The sequence below is a fragment of the Protopterus annectens genome, chromosome 6.part1, assembly GCF_019279795.1.
Source record: "Protopterus annectens isolate FY-2018-M chromosome 6.part1, PAN1.0, whole genome shotgun sequence".
NCBI classification, from domain to species: Eukaryota; Metazoa; Chordata; order Ceratodontiformes; family Protopteridae; genus Protopterus; species Protopterus annectens.
This window is the reverse complement of record NC_056738.1, coordinates 64575803-64592828: the sequence shown is the minus strand read 5'-3', so window position 1 is coordinate 64592828 and position 17026 is coordinate 64575803. Positions and strand designations below refer to the sequence as shown.

The following is a 17026-nucleotide window of genomic DNA, read 5'->3' as shown; positions in this document are numbered from 1 at the left end:
GTGTGTGTGTGTGTGTGTGTGTGTGTGTGTGTGTGTGTGTGTGTGTGTGTGTATATACTGTATTACTGTATATAAATAAATATATATATATATATATATATATATATATATATATATATTTTTTTTAATATTTATATATGTGTATGTATGTATATATATATATATATATATATTTTTATATTTATATATGTGTGTGTATATATATATATATATATATATATATATATATATATATATATTTTTTTTTTAATATTTATATATGTGTATGTATATATATATATATTATATATATATATATATATATATATTTTTTTAATATTTATATATGCGTATGCATGTATAAATATGTACTGGACCCTTCTAACACCATATGCTCTGAATAATAATGGGCATCAGCAATCCATGGCACACAGCATCAGTCTGTACAACCCTATAAAGCATTAGCAGCTGCTGTGGTTACCTGTATATAAACACATAACATCACAGTGCTTATTGCAGGCTGTCCTTGTCCCATAGCAGAGAAAGTAGGAAGTACCTAAATAGAAACAGGATACATGGGGCATTGGCACTAAAAAGGTTTGTTTCCAGCTAGTCTAATCACATGGCCTATAGAACTAAAAATATAAGTGTTGTACTATAAAACCAGTCACTGCTGGAGCATCCTGTGCCCCTGCTCAAATAATACATGTCCAAGTATAGTGATGAGGGAGTTGTCTGGGCTATGGGAAGAGTATATATTTGAGGGGGTGCAGACCACTTCTGCCTTTGTGTGCTCTTTGTTTTGTAGTCCCTTCACCATGAAGAGATAGATGGCAGGTAAAGTGAAGAGTGCATTACATTACAGGCTATGTAGCGTGAAGAGTGCATTACATTACAGGCTATGTAGTGTGAAGAGTGCATTACATTACAGGCTATGTAGCGTGAAGAGTGCATTACATTACAGGCTATGTAGCGTGAAGAGTGCATTACATTACAGGCTATGTAGCGTGAAGAGTGCATTACACTTCAGGCTATGTAGCGTGAAGAGTGCATTACATTACAGGCTATGTAGCGTGAAGAGTGCATTACATTACAGGCTATGTAGCGTGAAGAGTGCATTACATTACAGGCTATGTAGCGTGAAGTGTGCATTACATTACAGGCTATGTAGCGTGAAGAGTGCATTACATTACAGGCTATGTAGCGTGAAGAGTGCATTACATTACAGGCTATGTAGCGTGAAGAGTGCATTACATTACAGGCTATGTAGCGTGAAGAGTGCATTACATTACAGGCTATGTAGCGTGAACAGTGCATTACATTACAGGCTATGTAGCGTGAAGAGTGCATTACATTACAGGCTATGTAGCATGAAGAGTGCATTACATTACAGGCTATGTGAAGAGTGCATTACATTACAGGCTATGTAGCGTGAAGAGTGCATTACATTACAGGCTATGTAGCGTGAAGAGTGCATTACATTACAGGCTATGTAGCGTGAAGAGTGCATTACATTACAGGCTATGTAGCGTGAAGAGTGCATTACATTACAGGCTATGTAGCGTGAAGAGTGCATTACATTACAGGCTATGTTGCATTACATTACAGGCTATGTACATTACAGGCTATGTGCATTACATTACGGGCTAGGTAGCGTGAGGTGGGCATCACTTTACGGGCTATGTAGTGTGAAGAGGGAATTACATGACAGGCTATGTAGTGAAGGTGCATTACATTACAGGCTATGTAGCGTGAAGAGTGCATTACATTACAGGCTATGTAGCGTGAAGAGTGCATTACATTACAGGCTATGTAGCGTGAAGAGTGCATTACATTACAGGCTATGTAGCGTGAAGAGTGCATTACATTACAGGCTATGTAGCGTGAAGAGTGCATTACATTACAGGCTATGTAGCGTGAAGAGTGCATTACATTACAGGCTATGTTGCGTGAAGAGTGCATTACATTACAGGCTATGTGGCGTGAAGAGTGCATTACATTACAGGCTATGTAGCGTGAAGAGTGCATTACATTACAGGCTATGTAGCGTGAAGAGTGCATTACATTACAGGCTATGTAGCGTGAAGAGTGCATTACATTACAGGCTATGTAGCGTGAAGAGTGCATTACATTACAGGCTATGTAGCGTGAAGAGTGCATTACATTACAGGCTATGTAGCTTGCAGTTCTGGGGCACCTGTAACACAAACAATTTACCAATGGCAGCAGAGGATGTGCTGGGTCTTTGCTGCACCTGTACAACTGTTGCACAAGCAGCAATTATGATTTGCATAGGCATTTTGTCACCATACTTTTTTGGACTATGGTATATGCATGTGTGCCTCTCTCTGTCTCTATTTTCACATATCTCTGTTAGTTTTACTACATATGTCTACATTTGGGCGTGCGTGTGTGTGTGTTTGTATTTGGCCAGTTAATACTGACAAGGAATGCTTTTGATTCAATTACTAAAGCTCTGATGCTTTGGTTCTTAAACTGTAATGCCTAACGGTGACTTCTGTCCAGTTGGTAGTAACTGTGCAGTGTAGCAGCTTTGGCTAAAAGCTTTAGTATATGGTCTAACTGTTTTTGAACTGTGTTTGCACTGTTATGCTGTCATTTGCAAAGTTTCTCTGTTTTTCTTTCGTTTCCTTTCCTTTGCACACCAGACTTCTACAGTGCCTGTGAACCCCTTACCTTATTACTAGAAAAGATATTCATATGAAGAGACAAACATATAAATGCATTAATGAATGCATGGCATCTAACACAAAGTTCCTTTCACTTTTTATTAAAAGAGATGGTGTAAGCCTCTGGATAATTTGCACTGTACATGTTTTAAAGATATGTAATCATGGTGGCAGGCACAGCAACAATTAAAATGTACACAAACTGAATCATGTTTTCTTATCACAGTTCATTTTGCTTAAGGGTGCAAGGCTCAAGTAAGCAATAGTGCCTAACAGGGTATGTGTTACTGTGTAAATAACACACAGCTAGGGGTGTTGTAAGACCCAATGCCGCAGGAGGAGGGCATGTACATCCCTGGAAGGGTGTTAGTTACACAGTGACACACACCCTGGAGGGCATTATTGTGCTTAGAGAATGGGCTGCCTGTAAAATAGTTGTGTTTTACGTATTTATTTTTTTAATTACTGTATCTTTATTTTTTTTATATTTTTGATGTAAAATAGTTCCCCCTACTAATCTTTCAAACTTGCTGTAGTACATGTAAATGGAGTCGCAGGAAGTATTTTACATCCAAAATATAATATTATCAAAAAATGTCCAGTTATTTACCTCATTTTTTGGTCCCTTACTCATAAAATTTGTGGTTTATAGGCAGGCATTGGGGACTGAAGTCACTAAGTGATGGCATTTTATTTATTTATTTATTTATTTATTTATTTATATTTGTTGACCGGGAGTGTCCGACTGGACGTAGGTCCATTTTCAGTGGAGGCCCGGGGGGGGGAAGCTCCACAGTTAAAATAAACAGACAGTAGTTACATTGGATTACATAGCGATTAACAATTTACATAGCAATTACTTACAACATATTTACAGATGAAGAACATAGTACATCAGTAGACAACTAGAATCTTTATCTGTGAAGTACATAACAGACATTAACAAATGTTACAATAAGAAGTTCCTGCTGTATAATAAGTACTAGGCTTATGAGCATCTGAGCTTGCTATAATCAAGGTAGTTAGTGGGGTGGAAAGAAAGGTAGTGGTTGGATGGGTGGGTGATTGGAGTTGCAAGGGCATAGCCAGCATGTTTTAGGTGTGCTTTTAGTAAAGTTTTGAAGTGGGTGCATGATGGTATGGAGGTAATTGTGGGTGGGAGGGAGTTCCATAATTTGGCTATGGTGCAAGAGAATAGTGCTTCACCAGCAGAGTTATTGGCTTTAGTGATCTGCAAGTGATTTTTGTTGCTGGATCTTAGTGGTCTGGTGGTGCGATAGGGTTGGAGTAGATTCTGGAAGGATGGGACATTTAGTGGATGGTTTACTAGTTTGTGGGTGAGTGAGAGTTGATACCATTGAAGGAGGTGAGGGAGTTCAAGCCAGCCCAGTTCAGCAAGTGAGAGACAGTGGTGACTACGGTAGGATGCCCCTGTGGCGAATTTGGCGATTTTATTGTAGCAGGTCTCTAGCTTCTTTAGATCGTATTGCCTTAGGTTGGTATATATTGGAGAGGCATAAAGTAGGGTGGCGATAAGGTGGGAATTTTCTATTGAAATCTTTGCTGCTTTGGTGAGAAGGTGCTTATTTCTGTATAACGCTCCTAGTTTTTTGTGGACTTTTTTATGGTCATGGATATGTGAATGTCAAATTTTAGTTTATTGTCTATTTTCACTCCTAGTAATTTGGTGTGTTCAGTTGGGTATATAGTGGTGTTGTCTTTTGCTGTGATGTTAAAGTGAGAGTTGTTTTGAGTATGTTTGGTGGGTTGGAAGATGAATAGTTTAGTTTTGTTTGGGTTGAGTATTAATTGGGCGTCAGATAACCAAGTTTCAACAGAGGAAAAGGCTTCCTGTGTGACTTTTTGCAGTTTGGGTAGGAACTGGGCTGAGCAGATGATGGTTGAGTCATCTGCGTATTGTATGAGTGTGCCATGTTTGGTGGCAGAGGCTAGATTATTGGTGAAAACAGAGAAGACTAGGGGTCCAAGGATGGATCTTTGGGGAACCCCTATGGAGACAGGTAGTTGGGGAGATATGTCATTCTGCCATACAACGGATTGCTGGCAGTCAGACAGGTAACTCTGAAACCAGTTGGTGACTGATTGTGAGAAGGATAGGTTATTGAGGACAGAGATAAGTTGTTTGTGTGGGACCATGTCAAATGCTTTAGATAGGTCTAGGAAAGTAGCAGAGGAGAGATAGCCATTGTTTTTATGCTGAAGGATAGTGTTAGTAAAGGAGAGTAAGGCAGTGGTGGTGCTATGGTTTGGTCAGAAACCACGCTGAGTATTGGAAAGGAGGTTGTTAGTAAGGAGGTAGTCTGAGACCTGAGAGTGTATGCATCTCTCTAGTATTTTGGAGAGTGGAGACAGAAAAGCTATGGGGCAGTAATTGGTTAGTTCTATGGAGGGTCTGCCTTTGTGGAGAGGATTTATATGTGATACTTTCCACAGTGTGGGAACGTAACTTTCTGACAGAGATCGGTTAATCAAGATGGATACTGGGTAGGCCAGAGCATCAGCTGCGATTTGTAGGTATTCACTTGGGAGGGTATCTGCTGCTAATTTGGTGGGCTTAAGTTTAGTTAAGAGTTTTTTATGTTGGAGGTAGGTACAGGAGAAAAAAGGAAGGCAGTGGGGAGATTACTAGTTGAAGGTGTGGGTTGGAGGGGAGGGGGGTTGTGTTGTTTAGCTAGTGATAGTATGGTTTGTGTGAAGTATGTGTTGAATGAGGTAGGAATATTTTCTGAGGAGTGAGGGATGTTAGGAGGAGGGGTGCTGACTTTACCTGGGTGGAGGATGGAGTTTATGGAGAACCAGAATTGTTTGGGGCTGTGTTGGGAGGAGTCTAGGGCAGACTGGTAGTATTGGAATTTGTCCTGTTTTATTAGCTTTTTGACTCTATTGCATAGTTCTAGGAATTTCTGTCTAGTTGAGGGGTTTTGGTTTTGCGCCAGTGCTCCCAGGCTTTATCCCTGTTTTTCATTTCTGACTTAGTGGTTTTCTGTAGCCATGGGGAGGGTTGTGCTTTGATTCTGGAAAGTCTTATGGGGGCATGGTAATTAAGGATGCTCAGGAAGGTAGTGTTAAAAAATTTAACTGCGTCATCAAGACTGAGGTACTTTAGAGGATGCCAGTTACATTCTTTGAGGGATGAGATGAATGTGAGTGGGTTAAAGTTTAGTTTTTGACATATTTGACGGTAGATGACAGGTTTATCTTGGTATAGGTATTTTTGAGTAGGAATGTTGGGGAGTGATCACTGAGGCTATCTGATAAGCAGCCTGTTATATATGACTGGGGGCTCTTACTGACTAGTATCCAATCCAGGGTAGTGTGCTTGCTGGAGTTTTTATTTATCCTGGTTGGTGACTGAACTAGTTGGGTGAAGCCATGAAGGTTTACATGATGGGTTGGATGGTTGCCAGAACAGGATTGCCAGTCAATATTGAAATCACCTAAGATGATAGTTTCTTGGGGGAGATGGTGGGTATACCAGCTGAGGAGGTTTTCTAGTGGAGGGATGTTTTGGCCATGTGGGAAGTAGCATCCAGTTATGTTGATGGTTTTGTTTTGGTTTATTTTGAGGTTGGTATATATTATTTCTTCATTGCCTATTTGTGGAGCTAATGATTTTAAGATCTGGATGTTTAGATGCTGTTTAAATATTATAGCTACACCTCCTCTTTTCTTGTTTAGCCGGTCTACTCTTAGTATGCCATAACCTGTAGGGAGTATTTGCTCACTGGTAATGTGAGGTTTTAGCCAGGTTTCTGTCAGGATGACTATACCGGGGGAGTACAAGTCTATGGTGGCATGGAGTTCATGGACTTTGTTGGATATACTTCTAATATTTAGGCTTAGTAGAAGGAAGTCACTTGGCTTTCTATTGGCTGTAATATGGGAGAAGTTGTGGTTTCTAGTCTGATTATGAGGATTGGGATTGGAGATGGTAGGGCCAGGGTTGGGGTGGATGTCTCCACTTACGGCTAGTTTTGATATACATGAGGTTATTAGTTTTCTCAGTTTTTGAATGTGTTTGTTTATAAGGGAAACTTTATGATTGTGCTCTGTGGGTAATAGGTATGGTGGGAGGGTTAATATGTTAAGTTGTAGGGATGCTTTATGTTAGAGTAATATAGTTGGTAGAATATGTGGGGGGTGCATAGGGAAGGTTCTTGAGTTGGTGGGAGGGGAGCTGAGTGAGGGTGAGACATGAGTGGCGGTGTGAGTAGTAGTACAGTGGCAGTGGTTGAGTGGGGGAATGATGGAGCTTTGGTAGGATGTAAGATATGCAAGGAGAGTGCATGCAGTGAGCATAGGTAAGGTATGCTTGTACATGTTAGTTGAGGAGGTGTGATAGTAGTAGGAAGATGAAGGAAGTAGTGTTGGGTTAGCGCTGTGGTTGGCTATTGGAAAGATGGGAGGGGTTTGTGAGTGTAATAAAGGTGGGACCACTGGGGGCGGGAGGGAATAGGGGGCAGGGTGGGGAGCGAAGCAGGCAGAGACCCTGTTAGTTGCTCTTATGAGGGGGCTGGAAACAATCAGGTAATAGAGTTAACTGATAAATGAACATATGATAGTGACAAGGGCATACATTTGAGTTTCATAATTTCCTTCAGAAAAAGCATGCTAACACAAATCCTGTTATTCTAGTAACTCTCTAATTTTATAAGAGAAATATTTAAAATCTGTTCCTGTTTCTGAGCCTTTGTACCACTTTATTTTAAGCTTTATCCAGATATCTTGAGCTAAAAGCTCAAGAGGTATGCAGATCTCTTAAATGCTATTTCCATTGCTGAATCAATCTCTCTCTCTCTCTCTCTCTCTCTCACGAACACACTTCCACTTTCATGCATACAAGCATGAATACACTCACACACGCAGACAGAAACATGAATGCACATATACATGCACACGCACACATTTCATTCTGTGTAAAACAATGTCTCATTTAATCTCGCTCACTTTCATCCACACATAAACTCATACATACAGAGACTTAAACATACATACACTTTTCTATTTTTTTTTAAATTTTATTTTACTTATTTTTTTTAATTTTACACTCGCTAAACAGCAAAAGCTCTGCTTAGCAAGCATAAGGTAATGGCGGCCATTAGCTTCCTTACACCCAAGCTTCATGGCATCTTGATACCAGAATTTGTCAGATTTGTTTTTCAGTGGGCATTGCATGTATACTAACACTCTGCTGAAGACCATTCATTCTCAAGAATGGCAATGTACAAGTTGTCCATTCTCTAGAGATAGTCATCATTTCTATGGTATGTCTGTAGCACACTGAACCATGAACTGCTGAACACAGAGTCAAGACAGGACAGCAAATCACAAAACACAAGAATTTTCAAGAACAGAGAATACTTGCAAAATCATTTATTTCTCTTTGAATTTATGTGACCGTAGAATGGATATATTTAAGTTGTACGGGTATGGGTGAAGCATAGCTATCTGCTGTCCAGAATTTTACAGAATGTGTAGGTTTTTACCTCATATTTTTGAGCTGCTCCTTCTTAAATTTGAGGTTTTCTGGCAAATTATTGATGATTACAGTTGCTAAATACTGGCAGACATTTGAGCTTCAGACTTCATCTCCTTCCTAAGATGTGTATTAGTGCAAAACTGGTCATTTTACCAAGTTTCTAAATTTATAAGGGCAATACTTAAATCTGCCCTTGATTTTGACACTTTGTCCCTCCATTATTTTTGGCTTTGTCTAAAATTATTGAGCAAAGAAATTTGAGATATGGGGGAAGTAGCACTTTCCATATAAGTGTAAATAGAATCTCTCCCTGCAAAGAACAGTTGTGCACATTTTACATTTTCAGTAAAACATAACTCAGCACACTATACATTGTACTGTTTGCACTCTGACATTCTGTCTTATATAACAACTGGGCAACAAAACTGCCAAAGTCAGTTTGTAAAAATAAAAAATAAAAAGCGAAAAAGCATTGTTTCTGTATTTCTATACATTCCGAGTTAATTTCCTTACTCTACCAAACATTAAGAGCCGACAGAAAATGTTCCTTTATATCACTCAACTACCATTTTTCTCCCAAGAGAGAAACATATCAGAGAAGTACTGCCCAATGCTCCAAAACAAACATGTTTATGCAAGCATACTAACTTTGTCAGTGGTAGAGCAGTAATTTCTAGGCTGCACCAATTCATGATTATGAAGAAGTATGACAGTGGTTTGAATGAACCGTTTTGTAAAAAAATGATGGAACTCAGTTTATGTGGGCTGTTGCCCACTGACATCCATGCCGTAGCTAATGATGATGAAGGACAGATTAAACAGGGCCAACATTTGTTTCAGACGATGTTTACAAACATCACTGCAGCAAGATTAGAAATGGTACAAACATTTCTGTGCTCCCACCCATCTATAAGAATGTAATAACAGAATACAGAGCATGCAATGTTGTGTGTAAAATGGGGATAGAAATATTTAAACTAGAAGCAACAAAGTGAAACCGAGCAAAAAAACAGCAATGTGAAGAAATGCAAAGGCATTTATACCATGATGAATGCAGAATAAATTGTCTTTCTGAATCATTCTGTAAATGCTAAGCAACATAGATTGATTTCTATACAAGGGCACCAAAGTGACTCAGAAAAGTTCTACATAGGTAGGCTGACTTACCCTATCAGGTATGCATTGTAGACTAAAGCAGGAAAGTGACATAACTTGCATGTGAGCTTTGTTTTTAACATTGATAGCAAAAGTAGTTAAAGTATGATTATAAAAGATACAGAGATAAAGCTAAGGGATTAAGTTTTCTTATAACATTTATATACCAATCATTGAAACAAATCAAAGTAGAGCAGATGATATACATATTTATGGATATAAAAGTGAACTTCAGGTTAATCCAGTGCTGTATAGTAAAGAGTACTATAACTAAAGCTGCCAAAAATACAAATAGTAGTCATGCACTCTGTTGCCTGTTCATCTCTAATACAAATAATAATAAGGCTTGGGGTTTCATTCCGATGCTTTAATACATACAAACACATCAGGATGGAGAGCAGCATCTTTAAATATGATCAAACTAACAAACAGAGCTTACTCATATACATACATGTTCACATCTCAACAACTAACTACAAAATGGCAGTCAGGCTCACACGTGCTCAGTATTTATACTCTAGTGCAAGCCCTTGGATAGCTCCTTAAAGGTATATACACATTCATTGATCTACACATGCCAAACTGTTCCAGTAACCATACAAATGTACAAGAACGTCCATATCCAAAACAAAACCTGTCCAATCATTCTGCATGTATATAGAATCAAGACAATAGGTAAACACAGTACAGCCAGGCTGCCTCTTCCATCCTGTCAAGACCAAAAATGGCAAAAGATAAGTGAAGAAACTACATCAAAATATCCTTCAACTTATCTCACCGTCAGGCGATTTTAACAAAGCACTCCACAATTGTACTTATGAATTCAAGTGCTGGTGAATGCCTTCAGTATCCTCCAAACAAACACACAGTCATCCATGAATGCCAGCGTCTCAAGCTACAACAGACAGTAGCAATCAAAGTGCAGCAGTAAAAGCTACAATGGCAAACCTAGATGTAATAAATGGAAACCAACTGAAGTTCACAGTTGGAAAGCTTACAAATATCAATGACATATAAGTTCCAAAAAGCCATCAGAGATATATAACAACCTTAAAACAGACAGGAAAATAGAAAAATTAATGGTTAAAAAACAAAGAATAATAAAAAACTTCACATTAGGCACATAGATATTTATTGATAGATAGATTTCTACTCATCTCTGAAACTTCTTCTGACAAACTTCCTATATATTTACCTTACCACACCTTACCACTTGTTAGGGTAAATAGTGGAGGCAAGGCCTAATTCAAATTCTCTCTGTCTCTCTCTCCCCTCATTGAAGCTGAGGGAAATTTTATTTTACTTTTGGACTTTGGCTAGGCTTGAAATGGTCTGCAGACCGATTGCCTAGTACTTACTTACCTATGAACCTAAGTCTAAAGTCCAAAATATAATAAAAAATTCATAAATTTTGTCCATAGGAAGACATTCTCCTGCTATCTTTTGGATGTGAGAATGTTTCTCAATAAACAAGACCATCAAAGATTATACTAGGACACTGTAGAGTTTGACTTGTATGACAAATATATCTTGGAAGTGATGTGAGAATAGTGTAAGTCAGGTGGTAAGCATACAGGAAGAAGACTGCTAATATATGGCATCTTTGTGTTAGACTGAAATTGCACTGACACAATTCTGATTTGTAGAAAAAACATGGAATGCTTTTCTGTGCATTAGGGCATACAGGAAGTACAATAAACTAAAGAAAATTAAATTAAGTATTAGATTTATGAAAAGGTGTTTGATGTACGAGTCAGGTTGTGCCTAGGGGATCTTAGGTCTCATTCCTAAAAACAGACCTTATATGGGGCCAAACAACTCCCAAGGGCTAGTTATTGCTGTGACTGGCAGACTGACATGAACCCAACTATCAGGAACCATATGGATACTAGAAGTCATTTGCTAATGTTAACCAGAGCAACTAGAGTTGTAGCTGGGTACAAATACACACCATGCTATGAAATGAGAGATGCGCATCTGGTTTAAGAACATTGCACATGTTTTTGAACTAATAGATGTATGTGGCATTGCTCCTGTGAGTTGAGTAGGGTCCCACTGATACCTCTGATATGCCTGTTTAAAAGTACTGGGATTGACAGGCTTGCTATCATCCCTCAGAGATGAACTTTAGCCCTGACTATTTCATGGGTCTATATTGCAACGTCGAATGATAAAAAGAGCAAACGCTCTTTTATCGAACAGTAAAAGTTGAAAGCACTGATTGCCAAACACATGGAACAGCAAAAAAAAAAATCGCTGGGCCATTTTTGGCACTTTGCCATTTCCTCCACTGTGGTGCGATCTCAGAGTTGGTATATTTAAGTAGGGGGGGTGTGGGGCAAAGCCCCCCTCTTTATTTTGTGTTTGGATTTTTTTTTTTTGCAGAGCAGTGATTTTTTTTCCCTGGGATAACAAGCAATAGCAACTGAACATATAACAGCACTCACTGAATGAGCAAAACCCACTTGAGTGTTTACTAATCTACCTGATTGCATTTACTATTGTTTGCTTTATTTCCCTGGGAAAAAAATCACTGTTCCATGTGTGCGACATTTACTCCTTTTGGTTTTTAGTGTTTGAAAAAAGATCATTCGCTCTTTTTATCATTCAACGTCATGATATAGACCCCTATTTCATATATAGGTATGTTCTTGATGAATCTGGGACAATAGGGTATTATCTACAAATGCAGTGTCATGTGGAGCAAGTTTCTTAGCTGAATTCATTGAATCTTTTCAGACTAATGCATTTTCACTGGGGCAAAGACATCTAGAACCCCATGTAAAGGGTTGTATTGCCTCTATCTCCGCTCTTAAGATAATTAACTGATTTCTTATAACAATCAATCATGGGAACAGAGCAGATAAAAGAACTTAGTGAAAACAAGGATTCATAGTTTTTTTTAGTTCAAAGACTTCCATTCCTGATAACAAGCAATAGCAACCGAACATATAACAGCACTCACTGAATGAGCAAAACCCACTTGAGTGTTTACTAATCTACCTGATTGCATTTACTATTGTTTGCTTTATTTCAGATCTGTTTCTCTTTTTCCATGCCAATAAAGAGTCTAATGTACTAGATGTTTTTTCATTTTTATCTAATATGGGCACAGTTCAGAAAATGCAAGCAGTGAGCACCAAAGGTTTTGCATTGTACAAGATGTATGCTATTTTTGTATTTTGAGCTTTTATCCATGCTGTTTTTGAAGAATGCTGCTCCTTAATAAAGAAATGAATTATAAGTAACTACTAGGTTTAAGGCACACAGTTATGGAGAAGAACAAACTTGAAGCAAATTTTAATTATTTTCTGTTACAGTTACATCACACAGCATTTCCTTTTTGTATCTCAACATTTATTATTATAATAACTGCATATATTTACAAAAAATATTCTTACCCTGTCACCTTTTATTCCTGGAGTTCCACATTCTCCCCTTTCACCCTAATAAAGGAAAAACAGGCAATGAGTAAAGGACAGCCTTGTACATAAATTAACAGTATTATTAAGACAATAACTACTCCAAAGCTCAAAATGGTAAACTGAACGTTAATATGAAACTCTTTATGTTTTTTTTTTATTCTTAGAATCAGTGTGTGGTATAAGGCTCTTTTTAATATAATTAAATGTGTGATAATCCAAAAACTTTAAGAGTGAACTCTGTTTAGGCTTTTAGTAACTGGGTGAATAAAGGTATAAAAACTTATATTAATGACTTTGTGAATATAATTATGTAAAAAATCTGTTAAAGAAAGCACTGGAAAATACATTGGCAGAGACTCAGAGAAAAATATGCAGGGAGATTGCTGTGAGACAACTCACAGCTAACCAAACATGTATTTGGCATTGTGTTAGGATCACCCACATCCTGTGCATTGCTGCCATTTGTATTAATTAGCACTAGTATGTGCTCCATATGAATCCTAACCATTGATTTTAGCAGAAAGACTCCAACAAAATGTAGCAGCATATAACATTACATTTTTTCAAGACATTAGAAAACAAATGCATTCAGCTTTTGCAGTTTTATCTTTAACTTTTAACATTAACTCTGTACAGACGAAGGTGCAAATTACACTGTTCTGCTGCTGAAGATAACTAACCACAAGCCCAAGAAAGCCCTTTTTTATTAATTTATTCTTTTATGTGTTCACTGTATTTCAATGTGTATTGCCAAGCATTTTTGTAAAAAAAACATTAAAAATTAAATAAAAACTATCATAAGACATATATAAAGAGGCTAAATCCAGGAGTAAATAGATCAGTTGGTTATGATACTGTACCAACCAGCTGTAACATTTATTTATTTATTTGTGTGTTTCTTTATTTATAAATTTGATAACCATTCTAGATTGCTGATCCATATGGATTATTTCCAAGTTCAGCCTGGGTGGGTGTACATTTACATACACAAAAAAAGCAAAAAAAAAAATAAATAAATAAAAAAAATAATGAAATACAAACAAAAGAGATTACCAATGTATTACAGCTGAAGATAAGTTATACACAATGATGTTGCTGTGATAAATCAATCTGACATAACTGTCTGTTAAGACTTTTGAAAGCGCCTTCTAGTAAGCTGAAATTATATTACTAATTATTATTAAATAACATAGCGTAAGGTAATTAAATAATCAGAAACCCAACTAAGTCCCCCATAGTGTTATTACAGATGACTATAGGACAAATCTGCGTACAGTATGTGGCCTGTATCAATTTATTTTCACAGAGGTATCTATGTCACATCTGAGTACTTCTACAGTACAGAAAACAGACACACCATGTATACACTAACTCTGACATGGATACACCTTCCCACACTTACACATAGACACATACATGCCCACAGCTAGCACACGTGCACATCTGCACACACACACCCCCACCCACACACACACTCACACACACACACACACACACACACACACACACACACACACACACATGCGCACGCGCGCGCACATGCACAAAAGGGGTGTGAGAAGCATAGTCACATGCACTGTCTATTAATATTGTAATTCATTCTACAGGAGTTACACCATTCAACAGTTACAAATGTACACACATTCACCTCAACATACATACATAAAAGTACACCAGATACAATGCCCAGCAAATAGACTCACAGCCAAGCATCATTCATGCATACCAGGCATGTACATTGTGTTATTTGTTTCACAAAAAAATGGTATTTGCAATTCTGTTGTCTTATAACAATAGAGCACATTTTCCATTAACATGTTAAGTGACCTTGTCTCTTTCTAACCTATTTCAGGAATAAATGGTTCATCGAACCGCACTTTATCGAACCCACTTTAGCGAAAGTGCATTTTGCTGAAAATACTCTTTCGTAAAGAAAAAAAAACATGCAGTTTGCATGTACCGATAGTTGTACATCAATGTATACTGTTGATGTACAACTAAGGAAACTCCAGTTGAGATCATGGTACAGTGGGGATAAGGGAATAGTCCCTTTTCCCCACTGTAGTGCAATCACGGAGTGAGAATATTAAAGTAGGGGGTGAGGAGGGGCACAGTCCCCCACATGGGGGGTGCAGGTGGGCTTGCCTCCCTGCATATTAAGTGTTCACTGTGTTTTTTTTTTAATGTTTAGTTTTCTTTTAATTTTTCCACGAAAGCGCATTTTCAACAAAATGCACTTTCGTGGAAGTCAGTTCGCGGAAGTACGGTTTGATGAACCGCACTTTCGTTTAAAGTAGAATGACCCATATAGATATATATATATATATATATATATGGACAATTATTTAGACAGACGTCTGGTATAACGATGGGGGCGGCATGTGTCCCCACGTTTGCCAATATTGTCCTAACACAGTGGGAATTGTCGATGGTGTTCACCTCGGAGGGGTTTAAGCATTGCAAGTTTTATGGGCGGTACCTGGATGACATCCTTATTTTTTGAGATGGTAATCCAGACCTGTTAGCTGAATTTTTGTTGTTTCTGAACGCAAGTACCACTTTTTTACGATTTACAATTGACACAAATACTGAGTCAATTAGTTATTTAGATATCTTGGTCAGCAAAAACAGGGTTAACAAAAACTTTGCCTCAAAGATTTATAGAAAACCAACATACTCGAACACCCTTCTTCATTTTGAGAGTGGGCACCCCTTGTATCAAAAGAGATCTTTGGTTAAAGGACAAGGGGTGAGACTTGCCAGGATGGTAAGCAACTTGGAAGACTTTAATAAAGAAATGGATGTTTTATTGGGTATGTTGTTGAAGAGGGGCTACTCTGCTGACTTTGTAAAACCTATATTGGATGAGGTGACCCATAAGAGAACTACGGGCCACTTTCATCCATTATTAGGTTTGGATATGGTACCTGATTTAATGGTTTCAGAGAACAGTAAAACAGTGACTGAGGACAATGGGGCTTATAGAAATGCATTGATCTTGACCTATACTCCACAATTCCCACTTGTTAGAGACATTTTGATTAAGAACTGGTTTATTCTTAGTAATGACGAACAGGTGGGGAGAAAGCTAGGAAATATGCCCAAAGTCGTATACAAAAAGGATACATGCATTAAAAATATTTTGGAGAAAAATAAAGAAAATGTCAACAGCACAGTTAAGGGTGGGATGACAAAACGTGGACACTGTACGCAGTGTAAGTTTGTATTGGAACGAGACTGCGTTTTGATTAAGAACTATGGTTATTTTAGATACACACACAAGAGCTTACCTTTTCCACTGAATATTCATAGGTAAACCTCAAAAACGATGTGGTAGAAAGCAACCACTCTATAAATTCAGATAGACTAGTTCCATCACCTTCCCATAACAAAAAAAATTGGCAACAAAACGTCTATACCAAAGCACCCTAGGATGAGCTAAAACCCCTATTTCAGACTCCCATTGAGCTAAAGCTAAGTTGGCGTAGCTATTGGCACAAGACGTACCCATAGCCACACCAACTTTCTGCAAGTAATAGTCATTACCAAACATAAATACACTGTAATCAAGGATGATACCAAGTAACTCACAAATAAGAAAAATCTTATCATTTGAGTAACATTTCATACAATTAAGCATAATCCTAATATTCTCAGTACCCCATTCATTGGGGATGACCGTAAACAATGAGCTTATGTCCAGTGTAACAATTAATAGCTCTCTAGTGCTATTGAATCCTGCAGTCCCTCTATACAGTTCTTCTAGAAAATTTTTGTGTCCATTAAAATAATAGGTTGTTGATCAACAATAGGTTGTAGCATCTTCTCTACAAAAATAGAGAGAGGCTCAGTGACCCAGCCTCTCCTGGACACAATCGGCATAGGTGAATCCACCAGACTTTTTAGTATTTTAGCAAACCATATATTAAGGGGATATTTGATGGAACTAGTCTATCTGAATTTATTGAGTGGTTGCTTTCTACCACTTCATTTTTGAGGTTTACCTATGAATATTCAGTGGAAAAGGTAAGCTTTTTAGATGTTTATATTAACAGGAAAGACATAGGTGGCTTTAAAACATCTCTATATAGGAAAAAGATTAGAAAAAATACTTTACTACATAAAGGTAGTATGCATCCACGGCATGTGTCCAGGAATGTGCTTAAAGGTCAATTCCTTAGGATGATGAGATACATAGTGATGAACGTGATTTGTTACAAGCTTTTAATACTTTGAAAATAGACTTTCTCAGCAGGGGATATTCTGAGAGAGAAGTT

At 37.8% G+C, this 17026-nt stretch overlaps 1 protein-coding gene across 1 annotated transcript in view; it reads right to left on the bottom strand.

The window, feature by feature from the left end:
• Positions 1–17026, bottom strand: part of COL28A1 (collagen type XXVIII alpha 1 chain) — a 914882-nt gene that overhangs the window by 666466 nt on the left and 231390 nt on the right. Inside the window, exon 9 of the mRNA XM_044075485.1 lies at positions 12726–12770. Coding sequence (XP_043931420.1) covers positions 12726–12770 — 45 coding nt within the window. The remainder of the gene's footprint in view (positions 1–12725; positions 12771–17026) is intronic.